The 17396-nt window shown below is 51.5% G+C and overlaps 1 protein-coding gene across 2 annotated transcripts in view; it reads left to right on the top strand.

The window, feature by feature from the left end:
* The window catches only part of LOC134093280 (E3 ubiquitin-protein ligase SMURF2-like), a 74101-nt gene that overhangs the window by 30708 nt on the left and 25997 nt on the right, over positions 1-17396 (top strand). For both annotated transcript variants that reach the window (XM_062546448.1, XM_062546447.1), the window contains exons 4-10: positions 2446-2579; positions 5939-6004; positions 8654-8738; positions 9673-9756; positions 11274-11515; positions 15602-15686; positions 17369-17396. The exon at positions 17369-17396 is cut by the window's right edge and continues 131 nt beyond it. In XM_062546448.1, the coding sequence (XP_062402432.1) occupies positions 2446-2579; positions 5939-6004; positions 8654-8738; positions 9673-9756; positions 11274-11515; positions 15602-15686; positions 17369-17396 (724 nt within the window). The remainder of the gene's footprint in view (positions 1-2445; positions 2580-5938; positions 6005-8653; positions 8739-9672; positions 9757-11273; positions 11516-15601; positions 15687-17368) is intronic.

The raw sequence follows: 17396 nt of genomic DNA, 5'->3' as shown, positions 1-17396 counted from the left end.
GAGTGGGTAATGTCTCCCAGCGTGCCATGTAGCCAGCCGGTCAGCCCCCCCCCCCTCCACCACACACACACACACACACACACACACACACACACACACACAGTCACACACACACACAGACAAACACACAGAAACGATTAGCCATGGCATGCCAGAAGACATATGGATAATTACCATGTCGCTACATAACCACGGAGGTCACCCTTATCGACAGTGTAAGATGTAGCAGTAATTCGGAGCAAATGGGCATGTGTGTCTGAAAGCCTATATACCCTCCAGCTCTCTGTGTGTGTGTGTGTGTGTGTGTGTGTGTGTGTGTGTGTTGGGGCCTGTGCCTGTAATGTGTATAATTAGGCAGATCTGTAGAGACATATAGATTTCTTTTTTTTCTCCTGTTGGTTTTATGAGCCCTCTAAGGCTCTGTGTGTGTGTGTGTGTGTGTGTGTGTGTGGAGTGAGGTATTTGTCTTAACGGCTGGAGGGGCAGCGCTGGCTGTGTAATAACTACCTTGCTTGCATACCCTGAATCTGACGCATGCCAGCTCGCCCATTAGCTCCAGTTGTGCTGTTTTCCCCTCGGTCATTTGGCCCGGCAGCACTGGTGGACTGCGCCGGCCCAGCGCTCACCCCCATCACACACACACACACACACACACACACACACACCCCACCCTCACCCTGCTACACTCCGCCCTGACCCCAACAACCACCCACCAGACATGGAGTCATTGTTTTGTCTGGATTTTCCATCGCTTGTTTACCTGAACTTGATCTATTTGCACCCAGCGTTAATCATCACAGACTCTGAATGGCAGAAAGGTTTTTTCTTATATTTTTTTTTTATTGGAGTGCTTTGGTCTTAAAAGCTAGTACTTTGGTCTTTTAAAAAAAAGCTAGATCAAGAGCTGTTTGTTAGTTTTTTTGGACATCGTTTGGTCAGTCAACTTAAAAAGAAAAAAAAAAGAGAGAACAGACTTCCTTGCGTGGGTAGAAACAGCCTGATGAATGTAGAGATTTAATTAAAGTTTGAGGCCGTGTGTGTGTGTGTGTGTGTGTGGCGGTTAGTGAGGTGGCAGAAACTCTCCTCGGAGCAGAAGTTCCTTCCTCACGGTCACGCTGGTGTCTGTGCTGGAGTGCACGTCAGGATATGAAATGATAAAAATGTCCTGCCTTGTGCCAGTTATAGTGCTGCACCAGCACAAGTCTGCCTGTCTCTCTGTGTGTGTGTGTGTGTGTGTGTGTGTGTGTGTGTGTGTGTGTGTGTGTGTGTGTGTGTGGGGCTAACTTTGGCCATGGTGTCTTTCCTGGCGGCGAGAGGAAAACCTCCTCTAACTGACCCTCTGCTATGGCCAGGAGTGTGTGTGTGTGTGTGGGGGGGGAGGTTGAGTGTGTGTGTCAGTGTGTGTGTGGGGGGTGAGTGTGTGTGTGTCAGTGTGTGCGCGTGTGGGGTGGTTGTGCTGGGAAAGCTGTTATTAGAGTTTACAGTAACTACTGTCTGACGGTGGCCGTTTGTTCACCTTTTTTTATCGGGAGTGTGTGTGCGTGTGCGCATGCAGGAGAAGGGTGATGTGTGTGTGTGTGTGTGTGTGTGTGTGTGTGTGAGTGTGTGTATGTGGTTGGGGGGTGGGGGGAAGAGGGGTGAGACGTGATGTGGGGGACTTCCTCTGTAGTCATGGCGACGTGGCGCGGCAGACAGACGTGCATGTCAGACGGTATCCAAGTCACAGACAGAGTTAACCACACGCTCGCCACAATGACTGGCTGAAAGGAGAAGAGGAAAAAGCAGAAATAACACCTTATATATATGTGTGTGTGTGTGCGTGTGTGTGCGCGTGTGTTTGTTTGTGGGGGACCGGCACTTGTTATGCTTCTCAAACCATGACTACGATCAGAGTTGCATCAACCTCTATGACCCTCAGTCAATACTCAGTCCTGCCAGTAAACATATCTTAGGATGTTTATTATATGTATATGGTCAAGACTATGATATTAAGATGAACAGTACATGGTCAAGACTATGATATTAAGATGAACAGTACATGGTCAAGACTATGATATTAAGATGATCAGTACATGGTCAAGACTATGATATTAAGATGATCAGTACATGGTCAAGACTATGATATTAAGATGATCAGTACATGGTCAAGACTATGATATTAAGATGATCAGTACATGGTCAAGACTATGATATTAAGATGATCAGTACATGGTCAAGACTATGATATTAAGATGAAAAGTACATGGTCAAGACTATGATATTAAGAGGATGCTGATGATGATAATACTTTGTCTACATACGTAGTCATGAGAGATTCTAGTAATATAATAAATTGTGCACTGAAAGATGTCCTTGACAATGACAGTGTATTTCTGCTGTGTGTGTGTGTGTGTGTGTGTGTGTGTGTGTGTGTGTGTGTGTGTGTGTGTGTGTGTGTGTGTGCAGATATATCGGGAAGGCGGACTCCATCACCATCAGCGTGTGGAACCACAAGAAGATCCATAAGAAGCAGGGCGCGGGGTTCCTGGGCTGCGTCAGACTCCTCTCCAACGCCATCAACCGCCTCAAAGACACTGGCTGTAAGTTCTGCACTCTGCTCAATAACGTTTCTTCATCTATCATGGCAACGTTACAGGGCGTGACGTTCTTCAGGCATGAATGGCGTGTGTCTGAATGGCAGGCACGGACCATGCTGTTTAGGATTTTGAAAATAGATAATTATATATACCGCCTTCGAGAGATTTTTGATACCTTCTGTGACGGATCTTTTTCGCTTGAAGCCGTAGACATTAGGAATACACATCATCTTTACAAAGCCCAACGAAGGCCCGAGGACCACTAGCTCCAGTGTGTGTGTGTGTGTGTGTGTGTGTGTGTGTGTGTGTGTAAACACCACAAGACCACATGACTTTTGTGAAATCATCAGCATGACTGCACATCCGTCTCTTGCGCAGACATCTAATTTTATATGAGCGTCCGCGGGGTCTGCGTGGCACAAATGAATAGGCCATAAAAGCGCTGCGCTGTGCGCTTTATTTCCCCGTGGCTGCCCTCAGATCAGCGCAGACCGCGCCGGCCCGCTCACAGCCTCCGCCATTAACTTAGCTATTGATTGATGGCCGTATGGATGTCTGGCACCGCTCCTCGCCTTCGCCCCCCCCCCCCCACACACACACACACACACACTCCTCTCACCCCCACCCTTCTGCCCCTGCCCCACCCTGGCGGGCCGGCTGGGGGTCGGGTGCCAGTCTGGCTGGCTGGCTGGCCCCGTCACCGTCGCCACCGCACCCCCTCCCAGAGGAGGCACCTGGGAGCCATGGCTCATCTGTGGCGACGCCACCACCACCACCTCCATCTCCAGCGCTCCCTGGAGGCCTCCAGCTGTCCCCCAGACATCAGCACGCTGGCCCCCACCTAGAGGAGACCAGCTCGGCTCTCAGTACACCGTCACCCCCCCCCCCACCCCACCCCGCAGATGGTGCTGAGCTCGGCCTGTAATGGGGTGGAGAGTTGGGGCTGAGGCCTGTAGAGCTCCATGTGCAGTATGAATGTGGCCCGTGGCCCTGGTTCTGTAGCCACCTGTGTGTAGCTCTGCAGTGTTCTGACGTGGCTTTTCTGTAACAATGTATATTTTAGCGTATAGCGCCGCTGACTGAAGTGCTGCAGCCACCCCGCTAGCCAAATGACGTCATGGCAGATGTGGCGGCGGCAGACGCCGTCTGTTGCCGTGAAATCGGTCGCCTAGCCGACGGGGCGATGATGACGCCACCACCTTCGCGCGCGCTGGCCCTGCTCAGACGTCTGCAGCATGAAAGGGCCATTTTCCACTACGTTACCCTTTAATGTGTTTATCTAGTCGTCATCTCCATCATCCCCCACGCTTTTCACACAATCGTTAACATCCCAGACCTCTCTAACGATGTCCTCGCGCAGTGATTGGGCATGTTTGAGCGTTTTACATGATGACCTCATGTCTTCACAAGGTGTGTGTGGGGTTTTTTTTTGTCTCTGCTCAGCACCATTCTAGAGTACGTCATTTTTTCTTCACGCGGCGAGTGGCTTGTCGGAGCGTAAATTGTAGGTATTGGATTTGTATCGATGCTTCGGAACACAGACGTGCCCTTAGCCGAGCTGCGAGGCTCTGCTGTTTTTAGATCATCCCACCGTGCCGCCGCCGCTGCCGATGCTGTTGCCGTTGTCTCCTGTCGTCACCGTCGCCGAGCGCAAAGGGCCCACAGGGGCCAGGAAGTGCGTCTGACCGCCGCTCCTCTCTCCGTCTCTCTCTCTCTCTCTCTGTCTCTCTCTCGCTGTCTCTCGGCTGCCACGGGCTTGTGGTTGAGCCGTGACAGCCGGCGGCCACTGCCGTCGCCACGTTTCCTCGAAGCTCGCCACGCGGCATGCGGACGGACGAGCGATCGAGCGAGTGGAGCGTAACAGATGGGGGCGCAGAGAGGAGAGGAGTGGAGTGGAGCAGACATGCAAAGCACCACCAGATCTTTATCTCCCCCGACAATCGCTGTCTGTGTCTTCCTCTCGCCTCCATTCATTCACTATGTTGCTGTCTTCAGACTCTTTCTCTCTCTCCCTTGCTTTCTCCCCCTCTCACACACACACTCTCTCTTTCTTTCTCTGTCTTTCTCTCTTTATCCTTCTTGCTTTTTTTCTTTCTTTTTCTTTCTTTTTCTATCTTTCTCTCCTTGTTTCTCTTCTTTTATCACCTCACATCTCAGTTGTGCCAGACTGGCATGAAACCCCACCGTAGTGGTTGTTAATGCAGGTATATGTCGGAGTCTTAGCTGTTTAGCCAGTTAAGAATACACACAGCAGACTTCTCTTTCTTGTGGTCAAATGCTCCCCCCCCCCCCCCTCCCCTCCTGCACCCCCCCTCCTGCACCCTCCCACCACACAACCTTTGTACTCATCCGTCTGTATTCAGTGCACTGCCAAATGATCTTCAGATGTTTGCGCACGGCTTTGGTTACATTTTGGGGTGTTTTTTTTTTTTTTTCACTCCCCCCTCCCCCCCTCCACTGCCTCCTTCCTTGGAAACTGCTTCCCATTCCAGCCGCTTAACCGTTACCCTGGCAGTGTTTAGTCTAGACGAGCATCCTGAGTGGGATTCACATGACGGGCAGACAGCACCAGGGCCGGATGGTCAGGTTCCCTCTTGTCTGTCGGTGGAAGGGGGGGGCACGGGGGTATTGGGGGTATTGGGGCCGGAGGGTACGGGGTGAATGTTTTACCCGTTCTGCCACCCAACCCCCCTCCCCCCCGCAACAGCTATCTACTCCATTAAAACAGCCCTGCAAACCCGCCCCATGCATGCCCCCCCCCCCCCCCCCCCCTCCTTGCATGCCCCTGTGTGGAGTTGCGTGCGTCTCGGCTGGAAACCGTAGCAGGTCCTGAAGGTGCCGTCCAAAGAGACCAAAGGGTTGTGCAAACCTGAGCTGACATTTACAAGCGGAGCCCCGGCGAGCCACGCTTGGTCGGGGGGGTTCAGCACACCGCCGTGGACATGACTCACCCTAACCCCCCTCCCCGATACCCCCCCACTCCAACCCTACTCGCCCCCCCCCCCGAACCTTCAGCCCCCGCCACCGGTGCTGTGGCGAGCTCGGACCCAAACTCTCTCAGATGTCGGTGAACTCCAAGCGAGCTGTTATGTCTGCGCGCCGGCCTTTCATGTTTAACCGTACCAGATTGTTTGGCAGCGGCGGTTTTGGGAGAGGAATGTGTGGCAGTCCGGAATCGTTCCATTTTTTCCCCCCGTCCTTCTCCTCCTTTCTCTCTCTCTCTCTCTCTGTCTCTCTCATTCATTCTCTCTCTCTCTCTCTCTCTCTCTCTCTCTCTCTCTCTCTCTCTCTCTCTCTCTCTCTCTCTCCTTCTCTCGCGGTGTTGGTTGAGGTTGCTTAATGCCGTCTCCTTTAATCAACAGATCACAGACTTGACCTCAACAAGCTGGGCCCCAATGACAATGAAACTGTGAGGGGCCAGATTGTGGGTGAGTAGCAACTTCCCTGAAGTCACTTATGGTCTCCGTCTGTCTGTCTGTCTCACTATCTCTGTCTATCTCTGTCTGTCTCTCTCGCTCGCTCTCACACACACATACACACACGCGCACACACACATGCGCACATACACACATACACCAGCACTTAAGACTCCAGACTCATTGCACATCATCCTTGAATCTGTCTGGAAACTGAGTCGCGTACGTGTGTGTTTAAGTGCGTGCTTGTGCGTGTGTGTCTGTGTCTGTGTGTGTATATATGAGCAAGCAAGGGAGAGAGAGAGAGAGAGAGAGGGGGGAAACCAAAAACCACTCCGATTGCTGAGCTGCTTGGCCCTCTGTCGTGGCTCTGAACCACGTACATCTGTTTGGCGTGGCGTCGCTCCACCCCCCCCCCCCCCACACACACACACACACACACACCCCCCTAAACCCCCCCAGGCCAGAGTCGTACCGCTGTTGCTCACCACAGCACGCGTGTGCTCCATCCATCAGCAACACAAACCAGCACAGGAATACCTCTGTCCCCAGTGCAGCAGCACTTCGTCTTAATCAGTCCCAGTCTTAGTCTCTCTCACACACACACACACACACACACATGCATACACACACACACACACACACACACACACACACACACACACACACACACACATACACATATATGCATACACAGACACACACACATATGCGTACACGCACACACACACATATGCCTAGATATCAGCCCATCACATGCACACGCACATGCACGTACACCAGAGATGGGAGTAAGTCACACATATGCAAGTCTCAAGTAAGTCTCAAGTCTTAACCTTCAAGTCTCAAGCAAGTCCCAAGTCGTTTTTGTGAGGGTCGAGTCAAGTCAAGTCAAGTCATAGCTTAGGTCGAGTCAAGTCAAGTCAAGTCATAGCTTAGGTCAAGCAAGTTACAAGTCAAGTCATATAATAAGCTGGAAGACAACCGTCTTAAAACTTGAAGAGACGGCAGCCTAAGTTTTATGTAGCCCTCCTTTGCACAAAAGGGCTAACAAATAGAAGAAGGGGATATAAGGCTAAAAAATAAGTATAAATGCTCACTAGGACCAGCAGGATCAGAATGACTAGGAACAACTACAGGGCCTGGTGTACCAAACAATAATTACCAGACAGAGTAGGCTACTCAGTCATCAATCACTCAACTCTCTCATACTGTATGTTGTGAATGTGTGTGTGTGTGTGTGTGTGTGTGAGAGAGAGAGAGGGAGAGTGAGTGTATGTGTGTTTAGCTCATGTTTTCATTGCATAATAATATATAGGCTATATACTACGATTTACTCTTGAAAGTGGCCCATTTCTCATTTATGTCATACATCTCTCATATACTTTTACATACATTTACAGTAATAGGGTTTGTGCATGTTGTTTGGCTGTTATACTTTATATATATGATTTAATAAAAATAAAAGCAGCTATAGCGCTAACAAACTAACAGTTACATTGATGTGGTAGACCAGGGATGGGCAACTTTCATGACTAAGAGGGCCACAATTTTTTATCATCACCATCAGAGGGCGAAATGTGGCTGCGCACTTTCGCACATCTGACATGAGAGAAGCTACAAAATAATTCTGAATAAGAATTAAATGTATATAACATATATTTATTTATTTTTTCATGCTCAAATGCATTTTTAATAGGCCTATACATTCCCTAACGACAAATACAAGTATTTTACAGCTTCCCCTCGACATTATCGAGAATGTCAACAATTAGGCTATGTGCGTCGGGACAAAGACTGTTTCAAAGTTTTTCTCTCCAATGTGAAATCAATGTGAAACTAAGTCAACATGATAAAACTTAATGTGGTGCAAACAGTAAGCTCTTGTCACGTTTTACTGATGGAGATGGGATGTTAGCTGCCAGCTAACGTTAGATTAAAAATAATGTGAAATTAGCTAGAGACATTTCTTACTTTTCTTTGTGTAGTCGGAAATGGCGGATAACATTTGACGTGGTGCTGGATGTGTCGGATATTTTTGCGCTGCACACCTTGCACTCGGCGAATCGTTTCTTTTGTTGAGTTGAATAGTCTTTAAATCCAAATGTTATGATTTTGGGAACACTGGCTGCTGCAGTAGGCTAGCAGCAGAACTGGTGACAGCTTCCACCTTCTAAACCCCGACCACTCTACTGTAGATGGCGGGCGCGTCACCTAGCAGCTAGTAGAGAGGTTGCCAGGTTCGTCCACATGCAACAGGAAATATCCAATCGAAAATCGTTTTTATTATTATTATTCACCAATTAACCAAGACAGCAATGACTTGTCGAGTCATTGCATGCAAGTCTAAGTCAAGTCTCAAGTCATGAGTAGCAAGTCCAAGTCAAGTCAAGTCTTTTCTTACTGTTGATCAAGCAAGTCACAAGTCCTCAATCTGGCGACTTAAGTCTGACTCGAGTCAAGTCACTAGACTCGAGTCCCCCATCTCTGACGTACACATACACACGTACATACACCAGTGCACTGTCTCTCACCCACACACACACCCACACACCCCACGTCTCTCGCTGTCTTGCACGCTCACACACATGTTAGCCCGTGTGGTGTGTCTGGACGGGCTTGTCATCGGCGTCTGTGTTGTGCTTGTGCTTCCTCCCCCAGTGAGCCTGCAGTCTCGCGACCGCATCGGCACCGGAGGGCCCGTGGTGGACTGCAGCCGGCTGTTCGACAACGACTTACCTGACGGGTGCGTTCCTCTCTTTCTCACCCCTCTCTCTCTCTCCCTCTTTCTCTCCCTTCCTCCCCTCCTGCTCATGTCCCTCTATCTCTCCCTCGGCCCGCTCCCCTTCCTCTGTCCCTTCCTTTATCTTTCCATCTCTCTCGCTCCATGTCCTTCCTCTATCTCTCCATCTCTCTTTCACGCCTTCATTCTCTCTATCTCCCTCTCCATCTCTCCCCCTCCCTCCATCTCTCTTTCCCTCCACCCCCCCCCCCCCCCCATCTCTCTCTCCCTCCACTCCCCCCTCCATCTCCCTCTCTCCCTCCATCCCTCACTCTGGCTGTCTGCAGCCCTGTCACCAGTGGCTGGGTGTGCGTGCCCTCCAGTGGGCCGAGGGGAGGGGGGGTGGGGTGGGGTGGGGGTCTGGCTTGGAGATTTAGAGGGGGGTTTGGCTGGCAGTTAAAGCTGGTTTACAGTATAGGCTTATGGCAATGACCTTCTCACTTTGCATGCTGGTCATAAATCACCTGGGGGCCGGCCGGCTGGACCTGGCCCAGTGCTGCCCCGAACACAGCGCTGCACTGTTAGTGTGCAGGCTTGACCTAGCGTATGTGTGTGTGTGTGTGTGTGTGTGTGTGTGTGTGTCTGTGTGTGTGTGTGTGTGTGTGTGTGTGTGTCTGAGTGAGAGAGACCGCATATTTGCATAGATACGACTTAATGCCTGTGTATATGTGTTTGTGTCAGAGAGAGGGCAGATTTATGTACGAATGTGAATGATTTACACATGCTGTCTGTATGATTCACTCTCTCTCTTTCTGTGTGTTGTGTGTGTGTGTGTGTGTGTGTGTGTGTGTGTGTGTGTGTGTGTGTGTGTGTGTGTGTGTGTGTGTGTGTGTGTGTGTGTGTGTGTGTGTGTGTGTGTGTGTGTGTGTGTGTGTGTGTGTGCGTGTGCGTTCTGCAGCTGGGAGGAGAGGAGAACCGTGTCTGGCCGGATCCAGTACCTCAACCACATCACGCGCACCACTCAGTGGGAGAGACCCACCAGGTGAGTGTCTGCCCCCTCCACCCCTGCTGCCAGCTCCTCCACAGACACCCGGCACTTGCTAATATTTCACCCGGGACGCCCAGACGCGCCACCGCAGACCCGGCCAATTACCATATTTTCCAGTCACGTCCTGCTCGCGAGAATCAAGAATTTCCGTCCACAATCATGGCCAACCCGGTCGTCTGCTGCTAATTTGGACGGACGGCTGGCCAACTCTCATGCCCTGATTGCCTCGTGACACTGTGCCAGGCAGATTGGGCCTCTCCACCAGACCCACTGTCCCCGTCCCCCCCGCTTACTGACACATTTCCCACTTACGAATGTCAATAACCACTGACGCCAAACACACATTTCTTTTGTGTATAAAACGATAATTTGATAATAATTTGTTGTAACAATAGAGTGTTTATCCAATATTGCAGCGCTCTAACTACCATAACAGTGTTGTGCCTCGTCAGGACGTTTCTGAGACGTTATTTATATGTCGGTGAAGTGACTTGCTTGCGCAATACTCCAAGGAGCACTTGAAGTGCTGCTCATGTTTTGCTCAGTAAAAGGGAAATTGGCTCGGCTAAATAAGCAAACAAATAAACGACTCCGTAGCATTTTTTTTTCTTTTTCTTCTTCTTTTTTTTTGTTTGTTTTCCTGCGGGTGGGTTGTTGTCGGGGCGGGGCGGAGGAGATAGCCGAGGCGTCTGCGGCGCTGGAAGTGTGGAGACTGAGACAGACGCGGCCAGTCTGGCCGGCTAGACGGCTGGCTGCAGGGCTGACCCTACTAACTCCCACCCCCCCACCCCCTCAACACACACACACACACACACACACACACACACACACACACACACACCGCTCGCTCTCGACACGGCCCCCACACCCTCTCCGTGCTTATCACAGCCCTTCCTGCCTCAGCGCCAGTGAGCTACACAGGACACACACACACACACACACACACACACACATACTCACTCTTAACCACGCATATAGAGAGACACATTAACCTACATACATGCGCACACACACACACACTATACTTCACAGCCTACACATTCATTGCATTAGTGTGTCGGTTGCAAATGTGACCTCCAAATGAGGACATAAACCCAGAGCTTGACACTTCTCCCACTAGTAATTCTGTCATCATATCTAATTTTACCGGCCTGGGTGCCCCCGCATGCTGATTTGTGGGGGAAGTGAAACCGGCTCCGTCACATGCACACATACACACACACATGCAGTATTTTAGGATCATCAGCACATCAGCCCCATGGAAATATACACATCCATAGGACTGGAGGACAAGTCAGGCTCAACATACTCACTTTCACTCTCTCTCTCTCTCTCTCTCTCTCACCCCCCTGTACTGCCTTCCTTCCTTGTCTTTCTGTATACTTCCATCAATTTCTCTCTCTCTCTCTTTCTTTCTCACCCTCCCTCTGTACTGCCTTCTCTTTCTCTATTCTTCCTTCAATCTCTCTCTCTCTCTCTCTGTTTCCCTCTCTCTCTCTCCCTCTCTCCAGGCCTGCGTCGGAGTACTCGAGCCCCGGCCGGCCCCTGAGCTGCCTGGTGGACGAGAACACGCCCGTCCTGGAGACGAACGGCGCGTCGAGCGGGCAGCAGCAGCAGCAGCAGCAGCAGCAGCAGCAGCAGCAGACGCCGGGCGACCCCCGCGCCCAGGAGCGCCGCGTCCGCTCCCAGAGGCACCGCAACTACATGAGCCGCACCCACCTGCACTCCACCCCCGACCTGCCCGAGGGATACGGTCAGTCCCGCGCCCACCAGCAGCCCCCGCAACACACCCCCCCCCCCCCTCCACCCCCGTTACTATGGAGCTTTATTACGTCATTCGCGTTACTATGGAGACAGACATAACAGAAATGTTTATGTATGGATGTGTGTGTGTGTATGGATATGGATGCCTGCACCCACAGATCTTCATTACTATATTATTAGTGTACTCTGTGAGATATGTAGGTGTGTGTGTGTGTGTGTGTGTGTGTGAGTATGATGGAATATTGAAAATCCTATTGCAAGACAAGGAGTGCTGACAGACTGGATGTGTAACACTACACTCATGCAGTGCCTCTCATCCAATGGAGTTGCTCATTTGTTCCGGTATAATGTGTTTTTAAAACGCTTAATGGGCCTCTCATGTGTTGCCCTGAGACTGCGTGTGACAGGTTGCCTCTGTAGCAAGCGCATGGGGGCTACATCATAGGTGATGGCTGATGTGTAGTACCTATTGTGAAGGCACCGCATGTACAAATGAAATGTAACGTCTGGCTCCGGGTCAGTGGTCCCAGTGGAGCCATTTGTTGTGGTGCTGTAATGTGATCTGTCACACTGGGGCAGGCAGGCAGGCCCTCTGGAGGTGGAGGTGGAGGAGAAGATGGAGGTGGTGTATGCCAGTGCATGTTTTTGGGTCTCTGTTCTCGGCTCCGTGTCCTCAGCAGGGATTGGCGTGTGGGGGCGGCCATGTTGGCTTTATCCTCCTCATGTTGGCCACTTCATTTGTGTACTTTTTACTGGAGATGATGATGATGAGGATTCAACATTCATGTGTTTTTTTCCTGCTGAACTTTTGGGTTGTTGCAGTTATGCACTCTAACTAAGTATTGTGGTTTCAAATGGCCTCTCATATTTCAGTCCCACTTGAGACATAAACAAAGACACACACACACACACACACACACAGACACACACACACACACAGACACACACGTCACATGGCCTGCATTCTTGGCAGTGCCAGGAAGACGGCATACACACACACACACACACACCCCCCTCCTTCTTGTCAGCGATGATGGACGAGTCTGGACCGCGTCCCCTTCCCACCGGCCTCCCCGAGCCTCTCATTAGCCCCGCTGTTTGTCTTCAGATAGCGTCCGCTGACAGAGCCACGGGCCGCCGGTCTTGCCGCCAGGGGGGGGGGGGTCACGCCAGGACGGCCCCGACGGGTCAACTCCACCCGCACCTGAGTCCAGCGCCTCCCGCCGCTGCCAGGCTGGCGCTCGGGGGGCCGAGCCGTGCCAGGAAAGGGAGCCGCGGGCGGGGGAGAGGGAGAGGGTGAGGGCATGCTCTAATGGTGCCCGTTTGAGATGCCGGTCCGTGGGAGAGGGCTGATAGCGGCGTGATGTGATTAGGCGCGCGGAGCCGTGCCTCTGATGGGAAGGGTTTAAGATGGAGATGGAGATGGTGATGGTTTGGGCCGTGCTGGTAAACTGCCATCAGGCCTCTCAGAGTTCTGCAGGAGTAGACTGACCTTGTTAAATAGGAGTGTCACACACAGTTAGGCATGCCTCCTCCTCCTCCTCCTCCTCCTCTCCTCCTCTCCTCACCGCCCCAGCACTCCACTGTTCTTTTCCTTCCTTCCCTCCCTCCCTTTCTCTTTCTTTCTCTCCCTCCCTCTCTCTCTTTCTCTCTCTTCCCCTCACTCTCTAAACTCTCTCTCCCTCTCTCTCTCTCTCCCTTTCTCTCTCTCCCCCCCCCCCTTTCCTTTCTCGACACTCTTGCTTTCCCCTCTTCCAAGAAAGTGGAGGTCATGACAGCCCTAATCAACACAGTCACAGCGTGCGTGTGGGTTTGTGTCTGCGAGTGTGTGTCTGTGTGTGTGTGTGTGTTTTTTAAAGCTCTGTGTTTGCAAACACTTCCCTGGGCTACGGAGCATTCCGACCGTGCCGAGTGATATTCCCACAGAGAGAGAAGGAGCGAGAGAGAGAGAGCGAGAGAGAGAGGGGAGGGGCGAGACAGGCTAGGCATTTCCCTCACGAAGACTCAACGTGTCGAAAAAAGGCCCTGCTTTTTTGGCCAGCTCGGCAAAGTGTCTCTTTCGAGCTGAGGTCATTGCAAAAGAAGAACCCCTCCTGCTGGCGATTGTGCATGTGCACATCAGTTGCAGGGCTGTTGACCTCGCTGGCCCGCCTCTCATTTATCTGCTGATGGACTGTGGACCATAAGAATGCAGGCGTGGTGGACGTTTGGTCAAAACACCGTGTCCTCGAATGACCAGGAGCGGTTAATGTTTTAAAGGCCGGCGTGCCGCAGAGTTCTCCTTTTAAACTGGAACCTCTTTATCTCGTCAGGTTCATGGTGCATACTGATGGTGGCCTATTGAGGTGTATTGTTAGTACAATTAAAGACTGGGGTTATCTCCTTTTATGAAGATACACTTTTAGAGGACACTGTTTTTAGTTGATACTTTTCTAGAGCTGTGTGTGTGTGTGCGTGTGCGTGTGTGTGTGCGTGCGTGTGTGTGTGCATATGTGTTGATGTGTGTGTTGGTGGTCTCCTATTGGAAGTTGTAAGATGTCACACACACATAGTTTCCAACACGGAGAGATGGAGCAGCCCATGCTCTTGGACGTCGGAGCAGCAGTAGTAGTGACATCACACGGATTCTGCGGAGGATGAGCAAACGCTTCCCTTCCCCTGAGCACAAGACGTCTCTCCCAGCCCCTCGTTCTTTTTTTTCCCCCATCTTGAAATTGTTGTCCATCTCTGAGAGAGAAAGGGAGACGGACGGAAAATCAAGTCAATAGTCGCGTTGTGACGGAGCGCAGTGACGTAGCAACCGCACACTTGCCAGGCGCAAGACATCCATCACGGCAAACGAACAACATGGGTGGTTTTGAGGCTGCGTTGTAATTCCGTCCGAATCTTGAGAGGGGGATTTAACTGCCTCATTTAACTGCCTCTGGGTTTGAGTCGAGTGTTAATAATTCAACAAGGCACCGATGACGGCCTTGTTTTCTATACCAAAAAAAAATGGCTATTCCGTCTTTTAGGGAAAGACGACTGATAAAGCCGTAACATTCCGTCCGTGAATCCGTGCATTGGAGTGCAGAACAGGGCACGGTTTATGCTGTTGTCTCACTCTCTCCAGGAAACTATTCCCTCCGTCCCAGCAGAGCGGAGTGTTTTGGACTTTTTTAGCGGTCCGTTCCAAAACTCCGTCCCATCTGCAAAATAGAATAAAGCGTTGCGGAGCTGGATGGGTAAAAGCCCTTTTGATGTGCCTTGACGCACGGCCCTTTTCGATTGGTCGAGACAGCGCAGATTTACTGCGGTGAGCCGAGATGAGTGTGCCGTGGTCCTTCTTCCCGGTACTTGGCGAATTCCTCGTCTTTTTCCTGTTTTTTTTGCGTTTGTTTGTTGGGCCCGAAGCGTTTGATGTCCGTGTAATGGTGCTGAGTGGCGTAATTGTGAACAGCACGTAAGCGGGAGGAGAGAGCGGACCAGACCAAGCCCAGCGTCGAGGAGGTGGAACTGGCACGGATTAGTCACAGTGAACAGGCCCCTGGAGGACAGCACTCGGTCCCCCTCAACCCAACTGACACAAAGAGAAACCGAGAGATGGATGGATGGATGGATGGATGGAAGAATGGATGGATGGATGAGTGGTTGGGGCCGGGTGGGTGGGTTGTGTATACGTCTGCTGCTGGGGCGGGTTTGCCTTGAGGAGTGCCAGGAAGAGCTAAGCATATGGAAACATCTCAGTCACGCAGCCCTGCAGACCTCCTCCCTGTCTCCTACACACACACACACACACACACACACACACAAGCTCCTTGCTCTCCCACTCCAGGGAAAGAATGTCTCGACGCAGACACAGGCACACTCTCGTACGGTGTTTTTCTAGTAGCTCAATGTTTCCAATTAAATGTATATAAATATATAAACACTTAGCACCATTGTTTTGTTTTTCATTGATGTTTGTAGGGTTTGTTTTCTACAGTTTGTGTGTGTGTGTGTGTGTGCGTGTGTGTGTGTGTGTGCGTGCGCGTGTGTGTGTTAACTTGAACTCTACCACGTGTGCTAACTCTACCCGCGTCCTTTGACCCTACAGAGCAGAGGACCACGCAGCAGGGCCAGGTCTACTTCCTCCACACGCAGACCGGCGTCAGCACGTGGCACGACCCCAGAGTACCCAGGTATGCCTACGCCACCCCATCACGCCACACCTCACCTCGCCGCCAACCCCCCCCCCCCCCCCACACTCCTCCCTGACCAAAAACACCAAAGATGGCCCCGACCACAGTGGTCCAGAAAGCGGCCCCGAGACTAGCCGAGCCGGACCGAGCCGGCGCACTGGCCCGAGATCAGCTCGCAGCACGCGTTTGATCCCAGCGCCGGTGTTGGCCGCCGTGATGGTTTACAGCTGGTGGAGAGGTGCGCCGTGCCCAGAGCCGAGCGGATGGCGTGGGGGAGCCAAGCCGGTGTCCTTCACGAGCACGGCCGCCCTTTCAAGTGTTGGGTATTATGTCTGCAACCTGACATATTTATGCATACACTGGAGCGGCCTCCGCCAGAGGAGGCTTACGTGAAATTCAGCCCAGTTGGAAGATGACTCTGTGTGTGTGTGTGTGTGTGCGTGTGTGTGTGTGTGTGTGTGTGTTAGAGAAAATATGTGTGTGTGTGTGTGTGTGTGTGTGTGTGACCCTGTTCACACAGCTCCAAAAAGTGGTCAGAGGGTTGTTAAAGGTTTTCCTTTTTTGTAGTCCACGAGGTGTCCGTTGACCTCAGGTATCCTGCTGGTCAGCGCAGGGTAATTCCCCCGGTGCCGTCCACTCCACCATCGCTATACGACGCGCTCACCGACCGGCTCGGAGACCCCCATTTTTCGCAGCCGCTAAACAAACAGCTCCCTCTGTGGTCAAAACACCCGCCCTCAGCGGGGTGACTCAGCCAATTAGAGGGCTCGGGCTTTTTCCAGCGCCGCAGCCTGTTGGCTCGCCGCTCCGAAGGGAAGGCATCCGATTGGGTGTCACTCGTTGCCCTTTGTGGTCTTCGACTGCACCCTGCCCCCTCCCTACACACACACACACACACACACAGACACACAGATACACGCACACACACACACACACACACACACACACTCCACCGCCAGATGACCGATTTTCAGAGCAGCACTCAGGCAGGGCCTTTCCCTTCCCACCAAAGCATGACTTGTGTTCCCGAGCACATGGAGCCAAACCATGACATTTCGGAGTCAAAAACAGCACGCACCACTCACAACTGTTTAGAGGAAGAGAAAAAAAACGAGAGAGACGTCGTTAGGTCTGCCGCCAGCAAACACTCGCCTGCTTACGGAATCTTCTAGAATCTTGCCCCTCCTTGGCCGTGTGTTTGCTGCAGTAAAAAGTTTAGGTGGGTATGCTCGGTGAGGTTAGAATTTTGGAAAGTGCAACGTTTGAACCCGAACCGCACCAAAGTGCTCCCATTTGTTTTGTGTTGTTTTCAAAGACTTTGGGAAAGTTGAGGTACGCTGCCATGTTTTTAGTTTTTTTTTTACTTTTTTGCTTTTGATCTGAGGTCATTCTCTGTGTGTAGTTGATGTGGGTAAAAAGTTGAGAGGACTGATCAATGACATAAGGTTGATCGCTCGCTGTGTGTATGTGTGTGTGTTTGTGTGTGTGTGTGTAGAAGTTCTCAATGGGAGCCGAGCAGTATCTTCACATGCATGCGATCATGTCTGCTCCCCCTTTGAATAGACCTCAGTGTGTGTGTGACATTGCAGCTGCTTGGCCGATGATAAATGGTTTTCCTGCATGTTGACCGTGTGTGTGTGTGTGTTTGTGTGTGTGTGTGTGTGTGCGCACGCTCTCCTCAGGGACCTGAGCAATGTGAACTGTGAGGAG

This window comes from Sardina pilchardus, chromosome 1 (genome assembly GCF_963854185.1).
Source record: "Sardina pilchardus chromosome 1, fSarPil1.1, whole genome shotgun sequence".
Classification (NCBI taxonomy): domain Eukaryota; kingdom Metazoa; phylum Chordata; class Actinopteri; order Clupeiformes; family Clupeidae; genus Sardina; species Sardina pilchardus.
Note: the sequence above shows the minus strand (reverse complement) of the source record. Positions and strands in the feature narration are given on the sequence as shown.